At 38.1% G+C, this 24801-nt stretch overlaps 2 protein-coding genes across 4 annotated transcripts; both read left to right on the top strand.

Moving 5' to 3' along the window:
• The first annotated feature begins 122 nt into the window (after positions 1 to 122).
• Positions 123 to 6214, top strand: LOC133423575 (probable G-protein coupled receptor 141). The gene is made up of 2 exons (XM_061713805.1): positions 123 to 321; positions 4785 to 6214. Exon 2 carries the CDS (start codon positions 4785 to 4787, stop codon positions 5703 to 5705), a length of 921 nt encoding a protein of 306 aa, XP_061569789.1. The 5' UTR covers positions 123 to 321; the 3' UTR covers positions 5706 to 6214.
• A 292-nt stretch (positions 6215 to 6506) lies between these two features.
• On the top strand, positions 6507 to 22745 carry hnf4g (hepatocyte nuclear factor 4, gamma). 3 transcript variants are annotated; one of them, XM_061712998.1, is made up of 11 exons: positions 6507 to 6715; positions 12539 to 12700; positions 12905 to 12999; positions 13726 to 13832; positions 13954 to 14103; positions 15292 to 15379; positions 15736 to 15888; positions 17418 to 17467; positions 17685 to 17871; positions 19527 to 19646; positions 19978 to 22745. In XM_061712998.1, exons 2-11 carry the CDS (start codon positions 12540 to 12542, stop codon positions 20097 to 20099), a joined length of 1233 nt encoding a protein of 410 aa, XP_061568982.1. In that variant the 5' UTR covers positions 6507 to 6715; position 12539; the 3' UTR covers positions 20100 to 22745. The 3 variants fall into 3 exon arrangements, with proteins under 3 accessions (XP_061568982.1, XP_061568981.1, XP_061568980.1); XM_061712997.1 differs by having other exon boundaries at positions 12535 to 12700; XM_061712996.1 differs by lacking the exon at positions 6507 to 6715 and adding an exon at positions 10502 to 10956 and having other exon boundaries at positions 12535 to 12700.
• The last annotated feature ends 2056 nt before the right edge of the window (positions 22746 to 24801 follow it).

The following is a 24801-nucleotide window of genomic DNA, read 5'->3' as shown; positions in this document are numbered from 1 at the left end:
TTTGTGTTGCAAAAAATAAAAGAGGAAGCAGCCAACTCTGTGGTTATACTGACATGTGTGTATGTAAGCCGTCATCCCTCGTGAGAGCACAGTCGATATGCAAAAATTGGATGGTTGGGTTCTGACTGAGACAGTTCATTTTTATAGCTTTAATCCTCATCTACCACTGACACAGCCAATGCTAGTGTGTGGTGGTGTGTTTTCCCCATGCTGACTGACATCGTGAAACTGCTGTGGATGCAATAGAGTGAATTGAAGCGCAGACGCTTCGTGCTTTTGAAAAATTTGAGCCGGCAACAAACAGCTGCATCTGACGAAAAGGTAAGCAAAGACGAAGGGTAACCTCTTCATTTTTGACTTTGGGTTCATAACTTGTACAATTTTAGTTCTGTTTTTTTTTTTTTTTTTTCCTCCCCAATAATAATTTTGATTAATACCATACACTGCTGTGTAAGTCAACTTACATTTAATATACAATAAAAAATAAAATTCATAGTAATAATTTAAATTGAACCTTTGAAGATGCAACTTTTTTTTTTTAAATCAAATGTTTCCGAATATTTAAACAAAATCAAACCTAGGTTTCAAAGAATCAAAAGTAAATAAAATGTAGAAATAGAAACTAAACATGACCAGAAAATGTTGAATAAGCTACAGTTCCTCTTGTTGGAGGTGCAGCTCCCACAGGGACTTTGAGCACAGTGGTGCTGCTACTTAGTGCAGCTCAGAAGGTGTGAGGGACCACACACATGCCATCTATATATATCTTCCTGCAAAACCACTGCTTGATTTTTCGCACAAACCGATAACTATAGTTAGAGAGCAGACACAGAAGCCTGCTGAACATTGTCAGCTCATTCTGTGGTTTGATAAAGCAGAGGTAAATCCGTTTGGTTCAGTTGGGGCCACCGTGTTTAGTGTAGATCAGAGCAGGGCTACAAGGATTAGTTCAATCACAGGCCACATAGCAAAGAAAGTTTGACCCAACCTTGGTCCATAAATGCATCTTCATCAGTCCACATTTTGGCTTTGATGGCTTTTAAGTAAAAGTGGGTGCGGCTGCCTAAACTGGGCCACATTTTGACATGATATGGCAAAATTCTAGATTTTATTTGAGCTTTATAGGGCAAGTTTGGCCCTAATAATACTTGCATTATCTGATATCAGAACTAGCTCATACAATTTGTGCTGCATCTGCCTCATGTAACATATACAGAAACTCAGTTTTGGTCAAGTTATTGATCTTTTCTACACATCTGGCCCACATATCACTTATTTTTTGCTGTAAATGAGCTACAGGTGCTAAAAGTAGCTTCAATTAGGCACCCATGTATCTATCTAGGAGGTCTTGCACGGTGTTTAGGACTAAGGGACGAGAGTTTGGGACCAGTCTGGCCTGGGACTTTCTTTTTGATCACTGCTCATTTTGGATCCACTCACTCTTCCCTTCTCTGCTTGGTCAGGGCAGCACAAGTTGTGATTAAGATGTAGACATCACAAACAGCTACTCAGGCTAGGGCTGGGCGATTTTGGACAAAAATAAAATCCAGATTTTTTTTCTCTGAAAACCCGATTTTCGATTTCGATTTCGATTTTTTTTGGTAAAACTACAAAAGACAATGGAATAAATTGTTTCAAACATTTTATCTTTATTTTTAAAGAAAAATAACAAACAAATTTCCCTATTGGGAATGAAGTGCAATTGAAAGATACTGTAAATCCTCTTTGAGTTTAGTAAAGTGACAACATTTACAATTTTCTTGACCAAACAAAGATGACTAGACGAGCTCTGTCTGTAATGCAGCCAGCTGCAAAAAAGGAAAATCGATTTTCCGATTTTCCTTTTTTTAACATCGATTGTGATTAATAAATCCGATTTAGATTTAAAATCGATTAATCGCACAGCCCTAACTCAGGCTCATGAAAGGATTGTTGTTTGGTTTAAAACACAGCACTTTACAACCTAATCTGGTGCATTAGATGGTTATGCTAAACATTTGCTCACACCGCTCCACAAAAACTACTGCTAAATGGTTCTCTCTTTACTTATTTATTTGTTCTACTCCAAATGAAGTGATGTTGTGTTTGCTGTGTAAAAAGTTGCTGGTAAATGTTATTCCCGACCATGAAGCACTGCAGGGGCTTAGTGATCGTATAGATCGTAAAGACTTCCTTGTTAGACGATAGGAAGACAATGAGATGATAAAGATTGAATGAGCACAGTCAAAACAAAGGTTCCTTAAAGTAGATCAAACAGAACATCTTGGGCTGTTTTAAAAGGAAAGGGAAAACAAAAAAACCCTCCAGCAAAGGAGGGATGAACAAAGCTGAAAAACTGCAGTTGAAAATATAAGAATCACTCTTATCTTGGATGACTGAGTATGACATATAAACTACAATCAAATGTGTGCTGACTTTTGTTCAGTAAAATAAATACAGATCTACACAAGAATTGATTTTGAAGAGATTTTAAATGAATATGTGTAAAAAGAACTGGTTGGGAATGTTGCCAGTCTGGTGATGATCTAGCAATGTTAACTAAGATTAACTATGTTTGCACAGTATCATAATAAGTTGCTACGGCATAGGCTACCAGCGTTTTATGTTGCCAAATATGTTGACATGAGAGAGGGAGGGTAAGTCAAAAGAAGAAGAAAGAAATGAAAGACAAATTATTGAATAGTGTCAAGATAAACCATCTTAATCCTTTGGCATTAGCTGTTTTCTCCATTAATTTACCATAAAATGTGATCTGATCTCAATCTAGGTTTTACTATGGAAAAAAAAACACAAAAAACAAAGCGCTTAAGCTGCTAAAACAAAATTCTTATTTCTCTTGTTTTTTTTCCACACTCATTAAGCATTAACAGTGGTGGGGGAAGAAAATCATGAATCCTTGAAGCTAAAAGCTGTTTAAACTTCCTTTGGCAGCAGTGACATTGAGCAAGTTCTTTTAGTGGTTCTGGATCAGCTTTGCACAGTATTGAGGAAGAGTTTTTTACCATTCCCCTTTGCAGGATTGCTTCACACACTTTTATGGGATGTCTGGCATGAATGGCTATCTTCAGGTCATGCCAGACCATCTTTACAGGGCTAAGGTCTCACTGAGCCACTTCAAAAAGACTCATTCTTTTATCTGAAGCCATTCTGTTTTGGATTAGCTGCTTAGGGTCATTGTCATCCAGCCAACTAGTAGATTCTGCTAATTTCTACTAAGCTTCAGCTGGTGAACAGCCACCCTGTAGGATATTTTTTTTTATTTGGCAACTAGTTTTTCCTCTGATGAAAGCAATTTGTTCAGGCCCTGAGGTGATGCAAGCCTCAATTACTAATGTGTCTCTCCACCATACTTCATAGTTGGAATGATGTTTTGGATCTTGTTAGCTGCACCTTTTTGTATCCAACACAGAGCTGCACTGTTCCAAACAATTCAAATGGTCAAATCCATCCACATAACATTTTCCTAGTAACATCGTGGATTGCCAAGGTGCTCTTGGAAAACTTCAGGTGCTCAAAAATGTAAAAATGTGAGAAAATAAGAGGTATCATCTGGCTCAACCGGCTCCTCTCAGTGTGGCGGCGCATACTCCACTCCGAGTTCCTGGATGTCCAGGATGAGTGAACTTTTCCCTCTATCTTACAAGGAAGGGTTAGAATAATGCTGCCCTGAAGGAAACTCATTTCAGCCGCTAGTAATAGTATTTTGGTCCCTACCCACAGTCCGTGTACCTCTAAAGAACCGCACCTCACAAATATTTTTCATTAATTGGACTCCAAATGTGCAAACTACTGACTCCAATTAGCATTTGTTGAAGTAATAAGTCTAAAGTTTCACTTACTTGTCCCATCAGCATTCTATATCTTTGATGCATGTGTTCAATAAAGACGCAAGAAATTATAATTAGGTGTTATGGGCTTAAGTGCTTTGTGTTTGTCTATTATGGTGACTAAGATGAAGATCGGATTGTGTTTTATTAAATAATAGACCAACAAAACAACAAAAATGTTCATTCTTATCAGTCTAATGCCTCAACACGTTTAGCACCTTTCAATGCCTCATATTTGACATTTATTAATGATAGTAAATCTCATCAGCTGAGGTGTTCATAAAAACAGAGTTTAGCATGACATTGCATATATGCGCGACTGTGGTTCAGGAGATAAAGCAGCTGCCTACAAGTTGTATGGTGAGTAATTTACTCAGATGATGCTTTATTTTGTGCTTAAGTGTAAATACCTAACTTTATAACAGCTACAGAAACTCACTATTATACATATTGTACAGAGCAGTGAAGCAGAGCCACTCTTTACATTATTTAATATGGCAGTGCTCTTTTATAATATATTATTTGAATAACACAAGCTGCAAGTGTTTGTAAAGTTTTGTTTTTGTAATGTAAGTACGCTTTTATTAAGCCTGGAACGAAGCATCAACATTTCATCAGCGTTGCATCAACATTATCACGACAGTTGCAATTGATTTTATTTAATGTTTTTACTCCCCTCAGTGGCTGGAAATGAAATGTTTAGTGCAGCTTTAAGGCTCAAGAAAATTTTAAAAAGCTTTTTAAAAAATAATTCATAGATCTGAATGAGTTAAAGGGACGTGTGTTAAATCATTGTTGACATTTTCTATTTCTCTCCCATTTTCCAATTTCTGTTTCTTTTATTTCCTTTTTACTTCTTCCTGACCAATTCCACCTTCGTCATCTGTCCATTCCCCTCCTCCCACTGTCTTCCTACATCCCTTTTGTCTTTCTCTTATTTTTTCTCAATATTTGGAGATGAATTCCACAACATCCCAGACCACATTATCCACCGCCGCCATGACGACCAAGAACTCCTCAGTGACAGCTTCAAAAGAATACCACACTTCCCTCCTGACCATCTATTCTGTGGTTCTGCTCTGCGGGACCGTCAGCCTCAGCCTGATGATGCACATCCTGAAATCCAGCACAGTATCCACCACCTCCATAGCCGTGTTCAACCTGATGTTTGCCCATTTCATCTTCCTCCTCACGGTGCCCTTCAGGATTTACTACTATGCAAATCAAACCTGGAACTTGAGCTATGAATGGTGCAAAATGGTGAGCGCCATGATCCACATCCATATGTACATGTCCTATGTTCTCTATGTGATTGTTCTGGTCTCACGTCTTTTGACGTTCTACAACAGAGCTAGACAAGTTGCATCCATCCAGAGGATGCACGCACTCATTGGCAGTGTTTTGGTGTGGATTATCGTGCTCGTCACCACCACTTTAGTCATCCATAATCATTATGGCAACAACAAAAATGGAACTGACCACCAGAACATCACCACACAGAACATTTGCTTCAAGTTCGGCAAAAACATAAAGGAGTTCACGGCGTTCAACTACATTCTCAGTACATTGGTCATAGTGGTGGCTCTGGTGCTGACGGCCCTCCAAGCCAACGTCCTACGGGTTTTATACAGGAAGTATCATCAGACGTGCACCTCTCAGCAGGAGTTTGTGGCTCAGGTGAAGAGCCTCTTCTTTGCCCTGATCATGGTGGTCTGCTTCGTTCCCTACCACATTTTTCGGATCTATTACTTAACCAACGTAAATTTGGAGAACCTCAATGAGCTGTTTCTGAGTCTGACCACTTTTAATTGCTTGGACATGCTCACATTCCTGGGTAGAAGAACCTGCACCAGGTGCTTCCCAGGAAGAGCTGTTTGAGAGCTTTTACATCTACTGAGTGCATGTAAACATCAGTTGTGATCACTGTGTATTTGCTGTATTGTATTTGGTATATTGAATGTAAAAAACAAATGATGGGACTTGTTACAATTTTTTTGTATTATTTTGTTGTTATTGGTATTTAAGTTGTGTTGATAGTTAAGTTAAAAGTGATGGGGCATCTAGAGACGGAGATGATGTTGGCTGCAGTGGATATCTGCATCAAAAGTAAAAGGACTGAGCATGTACCGTTAACTGTATTTCTTTTGAGCAAAATACTGAACAAATTATTATTTAAAAAAAAGCACCAGGAGGACATTTTCATTTGTGTCTGAGCTGAAGTAGATGTTTTCACGCCATCTTCTGGTCTGTGTTTGCACAACATGTGGTTCAAACTTGGATTTTGTGACTTCACATGAGTGAATTTGATGTCTAGATTAACCATGAATTTAACCCTAAATATTTATGTGAAATAGTGAAAAGTAACTGGAAATGTGAATGGAAATAAAAGGACAAAAATGACATTCCCTGTTTTTACAAAGAAGACATTTCAGTTTCATACCTGAAGAAGAAAAAAAATAATTGTGTAAAATGATTACTTTCCCCTCCAATATTTTGTGAAACATTAGCTCAGTCCTCTTGGATCTCCCGTCTTGTTTCCTCGGTGGTGGCGTCACAAGCCCGGCCAAACATTCACATACACCCATACACACACCTGGTAATCTTTCCCTTTTGGTTTTTATGGAGCTGGGTTACTGTTTAACATCCCCACCCTAGTTTGAGTTTGTTTTGTAAATCGATCTAATGACAGGGCTATGGTGGCGCCGACCAATGCGTTGCTTCATGAATTATGGGCTGCTCAGCTCTCCCTGTTAACGTTGTTGAACACCTTAACTATTTTCCAATGCTCAGTGTCCCTTAGGCCGATGGCTCAGTGAGGGCTGATCGCTGTCGGAGGATACAGGTTACACCTGAGTAAATGCACATACCAGACGGAGACAGATTCTCAGGTAAGTCAGACACTTCTTTTCACACACACCCTTTTTGAAATGAAGAACATTTACGATAAAATAGGAAGAAATAACAACATTATGAGGCTTTCATAGAGGATGTTTAAGGTTTACCTTAATGAGTTTTCAAGTTTGCTAGCAGCTTCTCTTAAATCACGTGATTGTGTATTTTGGTGGTAATAGAGGAACTCCTCGTTCACACACAGGGGAGTTTCCGTTTCAAGAGTTATCTTGTTACATAGAAAAAGACTTGCAAAAGCAGATAAGAAAGACACACTTTGTCAAAAATACATTGTTGTAAAGATCATCCGATAACCTCTCTCAGTTGCACAAGAACACCAACAAGAGCAACAGACGACCAAATATGCCAAATAATGGCCCATAAAATGATATACTTGCGATTACTGTAACAGTCCTTAAGCGAAAGAGGCTTAAGAGCATGTTTTTTTTTTTTTGTCTTATCTGGAAAGACACTCCTGTTTGGATAATGTGTCCCCAAGACCTGACTTTAAATAAATGACAATGATACTGATGGGTAGAAAACCTGCTGAGCTTTAAATATGTAGGTAAAATCAACTGTTTAGATGCTGGTTACAGCCTAAAGATGAATTTATGTCATCTGAAGAAATTACATTTGATATCCATCGTTGTTATACTGCATGTTATTCTACAATTTAAATGTGTGGTTTTGCAGGAAGGAAATAGGCAGTTTAAACTGATAATATTTCGATCTAACTCATTTGTAGAAAACAGTTTGAAAGCAAATGTGCAGGCAGTGATGTAACGCTTCGGGGAGAATACGATTCTACTGAACCGTGTACATTTTACTGTTGCCTGGGTTTCAGGAAGTACTACAGGGGGTTTACAATAGTGACTTGGGTGGCTGATCATCCTCTGAAACTATTAAACCGTCCAGTATAAATAGAGGTGGCGGTATTATGGCCAGGTCACGCACACAGATTGCCTCTTAACATTGGGTTTTATGGCTGCAGAGAGCTTTTGGTTGGCAAGTACAAGAAACATTTCTCAGTTATGTCCGGGAAGAGGCCATAACGCCTGCTGCTATGAGTGCTATAGCACTGTTTATATATAAAAGTATTTTGAATTGATCTACAAAACGCTTATTTTTTTAGAAGTTACTTTCTACTTCTCTCTTGAATATTCTTTGGAGACGTGCCTCACTTCGGGATTTTATAACTTCAGTCACACAGGTCAAGTGGTGCTTTTGTTTTGTATTTATGGTATGATGACCGAGGCAGCTTTTATATCAGCTTCATCACATGACCTCTTACAAAACATCCAAACATGGCCTCACACTAACTCTTGTGTACTTGTAATGACAAGCCCGTTTTATACCTTCTGATTCAATTTGAATGCTGCCACAGAGTCTGAATGTTGGCTTGAGAGCGTGATTGTAAAGAGTGCATTTTTCCTTTCTTTGCAAACTTGATGAGTCAGGAAGCCTAACCCTACTGCCTGGTTAAAATGTAATCTTTCTATCACTTCACTCACCCCACACTCCCCCAACCTCCTCTCTTGTGTTTGTCTCTTAACCCCATTATTCCAGCCTTCATTATTAACTAATATCTGCAATACTAATTGCTTTTCCACTTCATGCTTCGTCAGTCATTGTTGATAATGTGCATTCTGGTGTACTGTTCCCTCAGTGGCAATATAACATCAATGCGCCTGCTCAAATAATCTTCTGCTTTTCTGACTGGCGCCCACTCATCACTGATGTAGCTCATCAACCCCACCATAATACTGTCTCTTATCATTTATAGCTTTGTCTAACACAATGGACCAAACTGATTGTCTTTAAACCGCACGATGGTGTAAGATGGGTGGGGGGGGATGTTTCACCATACTATTGAGCTAATTTAGAGTGTGTTATAGCCTCCCTGCTCCAAGGTGGGAGGGAGTTGAGGGTAAGTCATCTTATGTTCAATTTCTACTTTGGAAATTGTTTTTCACATCGCTTGTTTCTCATTAAATTTGAGTTCTCTCTTCAATAAGATCTGAGATATGTTTACAACTTTATAAACAGCTCTGAAAATCTTCAGTAATTGGGTTAGTTTATGCCCTTGTTATATATAAAATAATACAGTATACAATTAAATGCATGCTGGGAAGTCAATTGTATCTTGTCGCTTTCCCTCCAGTCTTGACATGTGCAGAGGAGTCGACGGGCAGGACACCGACCCCCACCTTGTTCTCCCCTGGGCTGGTCAGGGGTCACAGCATAGCCTGTATAAAACAATGGCTGAAGCATTAAGTCACGTGACCCATTTGGTTTCTGGAGGGAGATTTTGAAGCTCTTTTTCTTTGTATGGGGTGCAGCCATGTTGCTCGAGAAGCTGACAGGAACACGTCCACCATAAGTCAGTCTAAGTTAGCTTTACTCCCAGCTCCTTCAGGGGATCCCCGTCAAAATACAGTAGGATATACCGTTTAACTTGTCAACTCGACGGCGAAATGAAAAATGACAGTGAAGCCGACGCTGGGTTCATAAAAACAGCTGGTCGCTTTGCTAAGCACAGTAGCAAGACGATTCGGGATGAGGAAGTGACAGTGGCTAGCCATTGGCTGAGCAGACTGTTAGTCAATCATATTAGAAATAAATGTAATGCTTTATTAACTCTTCTGGCACGGTATGAAAAACAATCACCCCTCAGAGTTGTAATGGGTGTTGAATCAAATGATAAAGACCAACACATTTTTTTTAACCAGACTGTAAATGTGTTTATTTCTGCTCTAAAGTTGGACGTTTTAACATTGGAGTCAATGGAGGTTGACTCGTTTTTGGAGCCAGCCTCTAGTGGTCAGTTGCAGAACTGCAACGAATCTCAGTTCTACATGAGCCTCAGCGAGGAAGTTAGATGGTTGGTGCTTGGATCACAGGGGCCTCCAAGCAGTAGTCCCACACTCTGATGAACGGCAAAGTTTGTCGCAAAGGACACCCAATGTAATAACTTATGCAAAATCTATATGTGGAGCACAGTATCCTATTTCGACAACCCCTAAGAAGGGAAAAGCCAAAAGAAGGTGCTTGATTTTGCTTCAGTTTTATTGTCAGCCAATTAAAAGCAGCAGCAAGAAACCTTTGCAGTTTATAGCTCACAGGGTCCCCTTACAGGCCTGGAGGTCAAGTCTCTGCTACCACGCTGTCTGAGATTATTCTGTTTGGACTCTTGATTTGTCACTTTCTCATTTTGTCTTCATTTAGTAGTCACTTCTGACACGATGTCCACTGTAAGTCTATGTTTTCTCCTAGTTTTGTCACTGATGTGTGACATAGCATCTTAAAACTGTATGCAGTTGTCACATGAGCTAAATAACACTTCCTAAAAGTAATGTAATAGTCCTTTAAATTAAATTGAAACTGATATTTCATCATAGAAAAAAAACTGCTGCTTTACAAGAATGTAGAATGACCAGTGGAAAAGAGAGGGAGGGATGTGAAATCAAGATGTGTATGTGTGTTTAAGACTTAAAGGAAGTTATCAGTGTTCCCTGCTTTACTTTGTTTCTTTATAGACGTTATCTGAGGTGGTAAGGCTATTACTCTAGTATTGATTAGATTAGGAATCTGGACAATACCTACACACACACCTATAAACACACACACACACACACACACACACACACACACACACACACACACACACACACACACACACATACACACACATGCATAAATCACTTCTTTTTTTGCAGGGATATAGGTACATGCACAAAAAACACTTGCAGGTGTAAGTGTACCAACTGTCCTATTAAACTGTCCTATTAAAATAGAAATAAAATTAGGACTTATAGATACGAGTAGAAAAAAGGGAAAATGGCATGGGGAAATCACTCCTTCATCACTATCTTTTCATTCGTATGATAATGTGAGGGAGAAGGACAGATAAGTAAAGTGTAATAAGGTGAGAAGTCTTGGCTTCAACTCCACCCTTCTCCTGGTTCATGGCCCAATCAAATCTGATTATAGATCTTTTATGCCAAGGATCTCCCTTGTCATATCTGTCACAGTAAGATGAAACCGAGACAAGAAGGCACAAAAACAAAGAAAGAGTGACAGAGAAGAGAGGAGAAGAGAAGAGAAGGGTCAGTAATGAAGTTTGCTCCAGCTTCTCAGAGTAAATCCCTGTTAGATATGGAGGTAGCCAACTACTGTGAAGGTCTGGATCCATCATACAGCACACTGGGCTTTGAGAACGCAGACGTCCATTATGGAGGAGGTAAGTGAATGCTCATGAAGAAAGCAACACAACAACACATATGACATTCAGGGAAGGAAGAACAAAGATGAGTTACCATGACAAGACATAGCACTGAAGGGAAGTGAGAGCTGCTGAAGGCAAATTAACTGTTATTTACAGATTGGGGGGAGATTTTTTTTTTTTAAGAATATATATTTAACATATATTTAACAAGTTACGTGATTCAGTGACTCACAGCATTTTCATATCTGCCAGTAATGCATGCATCCTGTTGTGGTATTAAACAAAAATGATTTCCACCACTTATGTGCTTCTCAAAAAAATTAAATTAAATCAAATACATTCTAATATATGTGTATTCTTCTTCTTTTTTAATGTTAAAATAAGGAAACAAAAAAGATTAAAATATGAAAAAAAGTTATCTTCAAGGTCTTTACTCATGCAGAGAAGAAAAAATGGAAAAATGAACAGAACATTATCTAATGTTATATTAATACTCAAATTAAATAATACCTATTTAAGTAAACTTAATTCCACATAAATAATGTCATGAGTTGATGGAGTTGTAATGCATGGATGATCTGGTTGGTGTATCTTTTTACACATGTTCATTCTTTAAAATTGAGGATCTATCAAAGGATATCAAAGGAATATTATCCCATTTTATTTCATACCGGCGTACGCTGTTTTGACCAAATAGCTAGAACTGTGATCTTAGCAGTTGCTTGTTGGACAAATACTGGAGTCTTTGTCCCTGGGATGCAGCAGAGTAAAAGTATGGAGAAGTTGGAGACATGTGTCATAAAGATATTTACTCAAGGGCAAGCACCAACGTCAGTGATACAATGATGTCACATCAGCACTTGAACGGAGTTAGTCAAACATTAACTGGTTTCTCAGTACAGCGTGGTGTGGCTCAGATGGAGACGTGCTTTACTGTGGGGATGTTGGTGTGTCGGTGTTGAGGCATTTGCAGCTTCCAAATTTGCAGTTTGACGATGCTTTGCTCAGTTTAATAGGCTTTGACAGAACAATAAATATTCAGACAGTGATCATGATCAGTTTCAATTACTGTGGCCGGACGTGATGATGATAGTGATTATGATGGGATAACAACACAGTGGTAAAAATGAACTCCTTGGCAGTAAAGATGCACATTCCTGGGGATTTTTCCAGATTTGAAGGTGTATAAATTTATCCCACACACAAATGGTTTTATAGTTATGCAGACCCCACCAACACAAAGATACATTTACAAAAAATGGCTCTAATAAGAGGATATAGCTGTTAACAACTGCATTTTTATCAATTGGTTATTGAAACATGCAGCTATAAGAACTACTGTATCATCTAAAACGTCACTGGTAATTGATATTATGTAGCGCTGTTAAGATCTGATCCAAGAAAATATTGATAACTTGAGACTTATAGGATCACTTTCATTTCAAAGTTAGATAACATTGATATGTAGCTTTTTGTACAGGTGATCATGTTTACTCATGGATAGACACCGAAATACACACCTCCTTTTTGTGTGTCCCTTTGTGTGAATATGCAAGTTTTATTTACGAGTGCAAGTGTCTCTCTGTGTTTCAGACAGCATGCCGACAGAGCCGAGCCACTCGGGTCCAGATGGACTCAGCAGTAACTGTGCGATCTGTGGAGACAAAGCTACGGGGAAACACTACGGGGCCTCCAGCTGTGATGGTTGTAAAGGCTTCTTCAGACGCTCCATACGCAAGAGCCATGTGTACACATGCAGGTGCAGATAACCAAAATACTGTATATCGTGTGAGCAAAGATGCACACTCTTAAAAAAAGGGGGACAAAAGTCCACCATATATATGAAAATATGCCATCCAGACATTATGGTTTGCCACATGTCAGTATATTGCAGCATATCACTGTGCATTAAGTCTTGCTCTGCAAAGCTATACACTATAATTGTGTGTTTTTCATGTTGAAGGTTCAGCAGACAGTGCATTGTGGATAAAGATAAGAGGAACCAGTGTCGTTTCTGCAGACTCAACAAATGCTTCCGGGCTGGCATGAAAAAAGAAGGTAAAAAATATAAATAAATACAAATCTTTACACCTCATCGGGAATAGTAACAATCTTCTAACTGGCAGTTTATAAGAGATAGAGATATTAACATATTAACATAGAGAGGGATTGTTTTTAGTAGCACATCCTTTATGTTAAAAAACTCCCTGACACACATGAAGTCCAGATAGCAGTCAGTGCATTTATGCTTCTGTAAAGCTTAGTTTGAGTGTTGCTATCGAGAAGGACCAAGTTATAACTGGCGACTCGAAAGGAAAGACTGTCCTCATATAATCTCAAAGCTTGTGAGATAGTTGAAATAGTCTTAACCATAAAACAAGTGATTGCTTTGTGTGTGTGTGTGTGTGTGTGCATTTATGAGGGGTACAACCTTGGCGTGTTTTATGACACCTCATCATGAACTATTCAAACATGTTGTTCTGGATTGCAACTGGTTAACGTTTGACTTCTCCTTGCTGATGCCAGCCTGTATGGCTATTTTCTTAAATATTAACTGTTCTGGTGTCTGTTGTTATCTTTACTATTTGGGGGTCATTCAGCACTTAGTATTGATTAATATCATTTTAAATTGTATCCTTTAAATGTTAAAAGCAATAGTAGTGCGTTCAGGGATATTCTTCCTTTTTGTTGTCCTTTACTGCAGATTTTGTTTCAAAAACACGAAATCACGAAAAAAAAAAAAAAACACGAAATCACATAATAGCTTTGGGTTTCATATCTTAGCTGTGCAGAATGAAAGAGATCGTATCAGCTCCCGAAGGAGTATTCCTGACACCCAAGACCTGCCACCCATCACTGTCCTGGCACAGGCAGAATCATTATCCCAACAGGTAATGATCCCCCTTAGTCTAATATTTATGTTGTAAGTCCACGTTAGTGTGTTTTGTTAGCTGATGTCAGCACATCATACTGCATCTTTTAATGCACTTCAGTTTTCTTCTTTTCCTCCAGATCACTACGCCAATACCACTAGCTGACATATCGGAGCTGAAATCGGCCACTGTTGGGGATGTTTGTGATTCTATGCGGCAACAGCTGCTGGTGTTGGTGGAGTGGGCCAAATACATCCCTGCCTTCGGAGAGCTGCAGCTGGACGACCAGGTAACCAGTCCTGACATATGTGACATGGGGCTTCTGTGATGGCGCTTTTACTTTGCGTCTAGTCAAACTCATGTACTGATTGCATGTTAGATTTTTAAAATCAAGTGAAAACCAGAACTTTCTGGTCTGTGACACTTTGCAGTGTGTCTTCCCCTTTTCTCTGCACTAACGTTTCCTGTTGAGCTTCTTTGATGAAAAGACCACATCACTCATGGGTTTTCTGAGAATTAGTTTGAATACTTTTTTTTCTTTTTGGATCTCTGGGCTGCATCATGTTGGCAGGTGATGACTCCATTCAACCCTGGTTAATACCAAAATGGGCAAATTAGCAGAGTGAATAAACCTGGCAACAAACACGTTTTTAAGCTTGGGTTAGCTCATGCTAAGCTATGATACTAACTAGTGTTATCTTTCATTGACCCTGATTGAACATGACCATTTGTCATCATTTTTAACTACTTAAACAATACTTAGAATAAGTACTGCCAGGTCAAAAATGCTAAGTGTTAAGTAGCTAAAGTAAAGATTCAATGCAGCTTTACATAAAAAAGGCACACCTCTATTTATACAAACATTTGTGGCCTCATATAATTTTAACTGATGAGTTACATAAAAATTCAACCTCCATATAGTTGTCATGGATGTGAAACTCAGCTATGGCGACTAAAACCTTTTTCCTGAACCAGGCTGTAAACCTGATTATTTCTGCTGCTAAAGTGAACATTTAAGATGGAGCTCAGTGGAAATGGACTCACTTCTGGATTCAGCCCCTAGTGGTCAGTCGAGGAACTATAATGTTCCCTACTTCCAGGATCATCAGACAAGCGAGCCAGCGGTAGCCCCTTGGTGTAGCTGCACTTGCTGTACTAAAACACCATATTTAAATATAGCAACTGACCTAGTCTGCATTGAAAAAGATTCTTCTTGGGGACGACAACCACAAAGACAGCCGTGAATTAATGGGTAGAGTCCGTTCTCTTACATATATGATAGAACCACTGTATAAATGTGTCTGGGTAAATAAGATAAATAAATTGTAAGTTGTCTGTAGAACCTACTAGGTTAAAAATGTGCAGACCGTTTACCAGCTTTTATGTGATTTTAAACAAAATTTGTATGAAATACACCACACTGTGATGTGTTCCTTTTTAAATAGTCATCTTTGTTTAACTGTGTATGTGTCCCCAGGTAAGCTTGCTCCGGGCTCATGCAGGGGAACACCTCTTGCTCGGGGTCGCCAAAAGGTCGATGCAGTTCAAGGACTTCCTACTTTTAGGTAGAAACCGACCACCCGAATGGCATTTTATTTATGTGTGATGTTATCATGTGGGTCTGCATTGATGTGTGAAGACTGGGAATGATTAACTAAAGCTTTTAAAATCCTTTGTGACTTCAAAGTTGTCTTTTGTAAATGACAGCATTCAATTCTGTGACATGTACCAACGTCAAACTGTAAACAAAAGTGTCAGTTACAAATATTCAAGTATTCGTTTTGTATAACTTCACAATAAGTCCTCCATGACTGTTTACCGTAGCCTTGAATACCCTTCAAGTAGGAACTCTGGGCTATAACTGGTGCCCCACCTCACACACACGCACCTTTCTCTTTAACTATGTTCACTGTGTCTGCAGGAAACGGCTGTGTGATACACAGGAACAGCCCTGAGACTGAGATCTGCAGGGTAGCCAACAGAGTCCTCGATGAGCTTGTTCAGCCCTTCCAAGATATTCAAATAGATGATAACGAGTACTCAGCTCTCAAAGCGATCGTCTTCTTCGACCCAGGTAATAAATAACAAGTAAAAGTACATCAAGTAGTTTTTATGTAGGTGAATCTTTTTAAATACATGCTGGAAATCATTGTAGCCTTCACTGGGAATGAGAGAACCAGTTTTTCCAAGGTACAATCACAAAAAAAATCATTTTGTACATTTCTATGCGTTTCCACATAAAGCAGAAGATTCTTTCTTTTTTTGTTTAGTAAAAAAAGAACTGGTTAAAGAAAAGAGCCACAGGGACACTTTGCATTGATTAGTTGCTTTTATGATGTTTTTACAAATTTCAAGCAATAAAACAACTCAGAATTTGATGTTACATCACTTTGAGAGCAAAGATGGTTTAATCAAGTCTATACGGAGATAAAAGGAACATAGCGAAAGTTGTAGGAAAATGTAAGAAAATAAAATGTGAATATACTGAAGTAAAGCATATTCCTGAAAGGTATATGCTGTATACATTTTAATGTTTGTTTACTGCATGAAGAGGGGAAACTCACTTAAAAAAAAAAAAAAAATGTTTTTGTTGTTTTTACAATACTTTAAAAATATACAAATATAACACACCATGTAAGGACTTTATAGTTACCCGCATTTTTTACAATAAATTATTTCTATATTAAAATATGATTCATAGGCAAAGTTCCAGTGTTCAATATTCAGGAGGATCTAATCACACAACTGCAATAACATACTTATAACTCCATTTTCATTTGAGAAGAATCCTGTTAAAATAAATGTAGGACGTTTTATTATGTAAAAAAAGAGCAGTTTATTGAATGGATAATCCAGATGTGTGCAATAGAGAAGATGTTCATGGTTTTCAGATAAGAGTAGATGACTGCAAATTTGCAATTTGCACCATTAGATTACAATAAATCCTAAATGCTAAACCTTTTAAATCAGGGTTAGATTATGGAGATAGGCATTTATTACAACCTAGTCCAAAATGTAGTGGTTATTTATCTGTTTGGATACAGATTTTCTGAAATTGATTGCATAGAAAAATTAAGAAATGTATTTCTTTTTATGTTGATAATGCAAACAGCTGATTTGATGTCATGATTCAAGTTGTGTCTCACGTTACATGGAAAAGGGCAAAAAAATATAAAGGGGAAAGAGGGATTGAGAAGATCTGGAGAAGAAAATATAAATACTATACATAAAGAGTAATAGCTTTGGTGTAATGATACTGAGAGTAAAACTCGAGGAAAATAAAAGCCAGTGTTTACAAATGCTGCAAAAAAAATGCAGGGTATTGTTAAACTTTTAGGACAATGCTCTCGTTCTTAAATAGTCCCACCTACACTTTGCTTCATAACTCCAGCTAATCTCAGGCTTCATGTTTTTACGTCTCCTTATTCTAATCAGACCACAATTCCTGCCTCAGTTTGACCAAAATAATGTTCTTTTCAATTCCATGTCTCAGATTTTATATTCATTTACCTCATTTTAATCCTGTCCTATCCTTAAATCCTGTCCTCCCTGCCTCTACTTTAATGCGCCCACCTCTCCCATGCTTTGCCTTCCAATCTGCAGATGCCAAGTCTTTGCGGAACCCCTCAAAGATTAAGGCCACGCGTCTGCAGGTAGGTCACACGTTTAATATTCAGAAAAAATCCATTTCATTTTCACAGCAATTTCAGCGACAGCTTTTAATTCCTGATTTTTGAAGACAACCCCCTTTTTACCCTCACTACGTGTTTCATTATACAACCTCACACATTTTTCATCTAAATCAACAAGCCTAAATGTGAAGTTTGCTGACAGTGAAAAGTGTTTGGCCTTGTGTTTGTGTGTGCATAGGTTCAGATGAGTCTGGAAGACTATATTAATGATCGTCAGTATGACTCCAGGGGTCGTTTTGGAGAGCTCTTACTCCTGCTGCCCACCCTGCAGAGCATCACCTGGCAGATGATTGAACAGCTACAGTTCATTAAGCTCTGCGGCCTAGCCAAAATAGACAACCTGCTGCACGAGATGCTGCTGGGAGGTGAGATTGAACAACTTCTGAATCTGCAATTCTGTACACTAATAGTTGACTGTCAGCTGCACAAGTGCTCTAGGGACACTGATAGGTGAATATGGTGAACCGTATGAGGCACTGAAGCTGGCAAAAACTGTACATGTCTGGTAAAGTTTATGTGGAAGTGGAAGGACAGTAGGCTATATATATGTGTATACAGTACTCGAGTTGTAAAAGAAAATCAGGGTGGATGGTGGATTTTATCATATGGGGACAGATAATTTGTGCTGATTACAAATAATATAATATATTACAAATAATAGCACTGACCAAAACACCTGCAGAAATACTGCAGGAATGACATAGCAGCAGTTAAATATCCACTGGGCTTACATCAAATACATAAAAACAACAATAAAAAACAGTTTTCTGTCTCATTTTAGTAAAAAAAAATCTCATTACACTTAAAACAAGACTCATCACTGGAAAAAACAACAATTTTCACCTGTTTCAAGTAGATTTTCACTTAAAATAAGATTTTTTTGCTTGTAATGAGAAGATAAATCTTGTCCCACTGGCAGATTTTCCTACTTATTTCAAGTGAAAATTTACTTGAAACAGGGGAGAATTGTCACATTTTTCTGGTGTTATTTTTCTGGTGATGTTTCTAAATGTTGAAATAGCAGTAAAACCACATTCATTGATGAAATGACATAAGGGATGGAAAGGGGGGATGGCAGTTTTACAGGGGGGATGATTTTGACCGTTTTTATTTCAGGGGGGATGCCATCCCCCCTCATCCCCCCTCATCCCCCCTCAACTCGAGTACTGTGTGTATATATATATAAATATATGTATGTATATATATATATATATATATATATATATATATATATATATATATATGTATATATATATATATATATATATATATATATATATATATATATATATATATATATATATATATATATATATATGTATATATATGTATATATATGTGTATATATATATATATATATATATATATATATATATATATATATATATATATATATATATATATATATATATATATATATATATATATATATATATATGTGTGTACATTTACTACACAATGTCCTGGTAGGAGCATCTGTTCACAAATTTGAACGAGCATAAATAATATAGTCGGAGTTCAGGCTAGAAAGCATCAACTATATACTCAGGGGTTCCATGGCAGACAATTGAAGCTTAAGATGATGTGAGGAAAAAAGTAAAAGTCATCTCCAAACATATCCCCCAGGTTTCACCATACATGCTTACTAAAAAAAATAAAATCCTGGATATGACAACTTGACAGCGTACAGAAAGAGCAGCATTTTTTTTTTTAGCATCTGTCAGAATGCGGGATGAGTACACACAAAACAGCAACAACAATAAAACCCTCTGCCATTCAAATATTGCTGGGACAATCTTATATTTAGTACAGTTTTGTGGGTATGGGGCTGATAGCAGTGCAGTTTGTTCTCAACAATTTTCAACCAAGCAAGCATAGTTGACGAAGCTGCTGACCATCCGCACTAAAATGCTATCCACATTAATTAGTTCAAACTTTTTGCTGTGGTTACACTTCTACGAGCTGCTTCTTAAGCTGACTTACATGAGTGTGTGTGTGTGTGTGTGTGTTATGTGTTCAGGGCTAGCAGCGGAGCCCACGCACCTGCACCACCCAGCACACACCCAGCTGGCCCAGGACCCTGTGACTGGACACACACTGGTCATCAGCACTATGCCTGCCACACACACTCCACAAATAGGTAAGATCGCTGGCAAAAAAAAACAAGCAAAAAAGATGAATAAATAAAATAACACCAGAAACTGCAGTCTGTAAGGCAACATTTGCCTAATACAAGAAACATCAAGGTGTGTGTAAGGTTTATCTAGCTGTGCATGGTGTTGAAATAAATCAATATCAATGCTCAAGAAATATTGGCTTTATTAAAAAAAAACAGATTACATATAGAGTCTATTTTACACCATTTAAAAACTATCCCTGCACATACCTGTCATGTATGTTTGTGTATTTATCAATATACAAATAGATGTGGAGAATTAATGAAATGATTTCCCTGCTTTATCTTCCTGCAGCCTCCCCAGACACTCCCATCCCTTCGCCCCCTCAGGGTCCTGCCCCGGAAATGTACAAGCACTTTTCCCAGCCTCTCTGTCCTGCAACCAGCCCATCACCTTCCACGAAGACAGACCCCTGAGTCCTCCCCGCACTACGTTAAGGAGCCTGACACGGGAGCAGTTTCCTCAGCTCAGTTTAAAATCACAAAAACACTTCAGTATACTGTACATGGATAGATTTTAGCCTACTTTGTCCCTGTGCTGCTGCAACGAACAATTTTTCGTCAGCCAACGAACAATTTTTGGAGCCGAGTGCAGCATTTGCAGGGCTTTCTTCAACAGGAACACATCCAAACTAAGCTTTTTCTTCAGTTTTCAATTGGCACATGTCTTGGAAGCAGAGATGGTGCCGTGCAGCTGGGGCCCGTGGTGTTCTGATAAGATGGGGGAGTGCAATCTAGGGGGCTGTTTTTGACTCTAAATTGCATTATTGCCTGCTCAGACCACATCTTCCTGCCGTCGTCACACAGCAGTAAGAATGATGTGTGTTTTACCGGATGTGTAATTTGCAACGGTGGCTCACCGGTAGCTTCAGTGTATGACAGCAGGATCAGTCATCTGAAAGCACATTATGTGTTTTCTTCTGAGTTTAACAGTGAACTCATCTGGAGTGATGCAGCTGTCCCCAGGATGAGTCCTGAGCTCCATCAAACACATGCAGGTATTAGGAACAAAGTAAAAACTGTGTGAAAGAGAGCTGTTCTTTACAATCTTGTCATTCATTTTACACTTCATATAGCTAGTGTTATGAATTTGCCACTCCAAGTTAGTCAAAGAAATATTCCTTTTTATCCCTAAATGAGTATTCTCAGAACAAATATAACACACTGGAGCATGAGGTCTGGCAGTCGCTTTGATAATATGAAAAACAGAGAAAAACATCAGCACTGGCACGCTGATCTGTTACCTTCAATAATCTCCAAATCAAAATAAATATTGGCTTCGCTTCCCGTTGGTCTGACTTGACCCGACTCTAGCTAAAATAAGGCCTCAGCGTTGCATGTAGGGAAGTAAGACCAAAAGCTTGCAGTACAACACGGCAAATAAATGCGGAGTAGTACGTGCTATGTACCTACTGTTGGTCTCGGTGGATTTGCATCTTCTAACTATGTGGACAGCAAAGAATAGAGCAAACACCTCTGCGTACTGTCAGCACAGCTGGGACAGGGTTGACCTCTTGATGGTTTCTAACCGTGCAGAGAAACAAACTGGTGTCTCTTTCTGAATGTGATCTTTCGCCACGTTCGCCAAATAGCAATAGATATTTCTTCTATGAATAAAGACTGATTCAAGGCAAAAAGACGCGTTGATTACATGTTTCGGATATATAAATGTCTCAGATGAAGGAAAAAAGAAGCACCATTAAAGTGTAGATATATCAATTAGCCTTTGTTAAATACACATCTATAAGCAGCTGCACTTGTAGCTGGGGCTGCCTCATCGTTCTGACACTTACAGTCGAGTTGTTATTTAATTATATGGGGGGGGGGTACGTTGTCGTTCACAACGTCTACATTCCATAATTAAACCTCTCTCAGCTTCCATCTCTCCATCGGATCTACTGCTGTTTATAAAAGGGGACAAAATGAGCATAAATCATGAGCTGTTTTCGACGCTGACCTGTTCCGACCTGCTGATGCTTTATGCACTCATTAATGATGCATTTAGCTGCACCCAATTTGCGCCGTGACCTGAGCTCACCAAAACTGCACGCCCATTGGTCTTGGCATCCATAGCTCTTGATTGGCTTTGCGTCTCTACCTGTTGCAGGAATTTAAAATCATCAATGTTCAAAAAAACACCCCTCAAAGTGAAGTCAAGCTAGAGAACCCCAAACTAGGTTTTTTCAGTAAACATGCTGTGAATCTTTATGGTCACTTAAAACTAACTAATAATACTAATGCCGGTTGTCTATCTAGTGTTCAGGTTTTTATGTTAGGAATATTATAATAAACGTGGATTTTTGCTTAAAACCCTTTTTATTTGAACAGTAGATTAGTTGTTTTAACACTGTATTTGTGTTTTTAGACCTTTATGATTATGTTATTTACAGTTTATCAAATGCAAAATTTTGAAAATATTAAAATTTACAAAAATATTATCTAATCATGTTTCAGAGGAACCTCCTCGGTAAGAAGTTACAGCTGAAACCGAGTGCTCCATTTCCTGTAAACCTCAATGATGTATGAGTAGGATCAAAAACATTTGCACACTATTTCAAGATCAGGAAACATGCTTTTACACTACAAGTGCTTTACAGGTGGACTCTCCTGATACGTAGCTATGAATACGTTCGTCTTTCACAGCGACATATGAATATTCTGATTCTGCATGTCTGTAGGAACGTAGACATGTGTATATACATTTGATTGGGTTTGGCAATTTAGGGCAAAAATCAGGATCACAATTTTGAAAGTAGCACGGAAACCTCAGCTTCAGAGCAAAAATTGTTATATTTAACTTGCATAATGCAAAATGCATAATTGGAAATACTCTGGGCATCAACATGTTTTCATTTTCTTGAATCATATATATATATATATTTGTCTTTGTTTTGTGTTGATAATGTGTATATTTCTTAATTTATGTTCAATGATTAAAACCCTTTTATACCACAGTATGGTATGGTCTAGTTTCTCTCTCTTGATGTGTCATATAGATGTAATAGGTAATATCTGTTTGCCATAATAAAGCAAGATGAAGTATAGAAAGTCTAAGATGGAAAACAGATTGTTTTCCTATATATATATATATATATATATATATATATATATACAGTATATATATATATACAGTATATATATATATATATATATATATATATATATATATATATATATATATATATATATATATATATATATATATATATATTGTTGTTGTTTTAATTGGACAAAAGCAGACATAACTTTTTCATATCTGATCTGAAAGGAGAAACAATCTTTAGAGAAAGATGATGACCAGAAATGTGGTTCAGAATGGTTTACTTTCACGAAGTGATACTGTGTCGCTTGTGTATTGTCATTTTCTCCCACCATGATTCCCTTCATTCCAGATATACATTTTTTTTTATTATTTTCCCAGTTTTCCTTATTTTCCATATCAGAAAACACACTTTCTGGAAAAAGGCCGTACCTAAACTAGAACGTGAACTGGTAGTTTACACTGAAACTGAGCTACAATTGAGGCCAACTGTACGTTTGAATAAAATATTTTGTTAATGTCCATCCCTTCACGGTCATTTCCTTTGTATTTATGTGTGTGTGTGTGAGCGTTTGCGTGCAGTGGATGAGATTGGGAGATAAAGCTTGGTGCTCTTTTTCTCTGTGTATTGTTGTGTGACTCAGAGAAAGCAGTCAGGTTATTTATGGCGGAGGAGATGATGTTGTCTAGAATCAACATGGTCAAATCCTTCTATCAACTCTATAATGGACAAGCTACCAGCCTTAGGTCAAAACACCACCACCTACATGGGAACACGTGTGTAGGTGCATATACAGTGTGTGTGTGTGTGTGTGTGTGTTCCTACCTGCAATTTATTTATAATCCGAGGGGCTGCATGTGCGTACACTCTCGTATGTGTGTTTTTGGAAGTGCATGTGTGTGTGCCCAGGGAGCTTTAATCAAAGGCCTATAGTGGGGAGACGAGGAGGCCCTGTCTCTCGCTTTCCTCAGATAAAACTGAGTGTTAGCATGCCAGTCACATATCTCATCTGAGACGCACCACTCTCCCCTGCACACCTCACCGCGGCCCACACTGACAGCACGCTATTACACACCAGTATGATGCTCGCTCCACCTGAGGAGGATGACAAGGGGGAGAGGTAGAGGGATGGAGGAACAAAGGATGGACAGGAAAATGAAAAGTTGTTGGGTTTTTTTCTGTGCGAGTTGCAAATCTGTTTGACTAAATGAGGGTTACATTTCCCTAAATAATCAAAGCCTCAGCCCTGGCTAATTTTGAGATGCGCCTTTGTGAGGCAACACTTCACAGAAATGATTTACCCTCAACACAGCTTGAGGAATTAGATATTGAGGAAACTAACTTCCATGGAGATTTAACTGAATTATATAAGTTATTAAGTAACATCTGTTTCATCACAGAATGCAAGGTGTATTATTCATTTAAGTATTTAAGAATTTATTTCTTTTTATTTCCACCTGTAATTGACGCAAAAATTCATCCATCGTCCAGCCTGTTTCTCTCATGACCACTAGATGGCAGTATAAGTCTGTGTTTTCCAAAGCGCTGTCAACCGCGAACAATGCCCTTTCTCTGTCATAATTATCTAAAAGGATATTAAAAACAACAATTAAACGAATAACTAAATGTGTTTATAATTTAATAAAAAACAGCATGGGTTGACTTTGGCATATGACTGCAAGATTTAAGATGGTATAACATGCTGCCTATAAGGCACAAACAGATATATGTGGCATGTTTTACTTGCTGTTCATTTCATCAAGCTGTTCAAATCTGCTGTTTAATATGACAATAAATGATTAAAGCCTAAACAAAATAAATATCTAACAAAAAGAAATATTGTTTTGTTACCAAGTTTGTTTCAATTATAAAAATGTAACTTTGGGGGATTTTGTCCTGATGTACACAGAAGAGACTTCAAAAATGGTTAGAAATGGTTAACAAGTCAAATACATGACTCTTCACCGTGCAGCGGAACATTAATAGAGTCTGAAACGTACGGCATGCTGCAACCTCAGATTACAGCCAGAGACTGCAGACTATCATTCCTCACCAGTGCATTTACCCATAATTCCCCT

The sequence above is a fragment of the Cololabis saira genome, chromosome 22 (assembly GCF_033807715.1).
Source record: "Cololabis saira isolate AMF1-May2022 chromosome 22, fColSai1.1, whole genome shotgun sequence".
In the NCBI taxonomy this organism is placed as follows: domain Eukaryota; kingdom Metazoa; phylum Chordata; class Actinopteri; order Beloniformes; family Belonidae; genus Cololabis; species Cololabis saira.
Note: the sequence above shows the minus strand (reverse complement) of the source record. Positions and strands in the feature narration are given on the sequence as shown.

Excerpts from the sequence above, each read along its gene's own strand:
- LOC133423575 (XM_061713805.1), top strand. The coding sequence starts at position 4,785 with ATGAATTCCACAACATCCCAGACCACATTATCCACCGCCGCCATGACG.
- hnf4g (XM_061712996.1), top strand. The coding sequence starts at position 10,830 with ATGAAGTTTGCTCCAGCTTCTCAGAGTAAATCCCTGTTAGATATGGAG. Across the intron at positions 14,104-15,291 it reads AGCTGCAGCTGGACGACCAG|GTAAGCTTGCTCCGGGCTCA; the intron begins GTAACCAGTCCT and ends ATGTGTCCCCAG. Across the intron at positions 17,872-19,526 it reads GCACGAGATGCTGCTGGGAG|GGCTAGCAGCGGAGCCCACG; the intron begins GTGAGATTGAAC and ends TTATGTGTTCAG.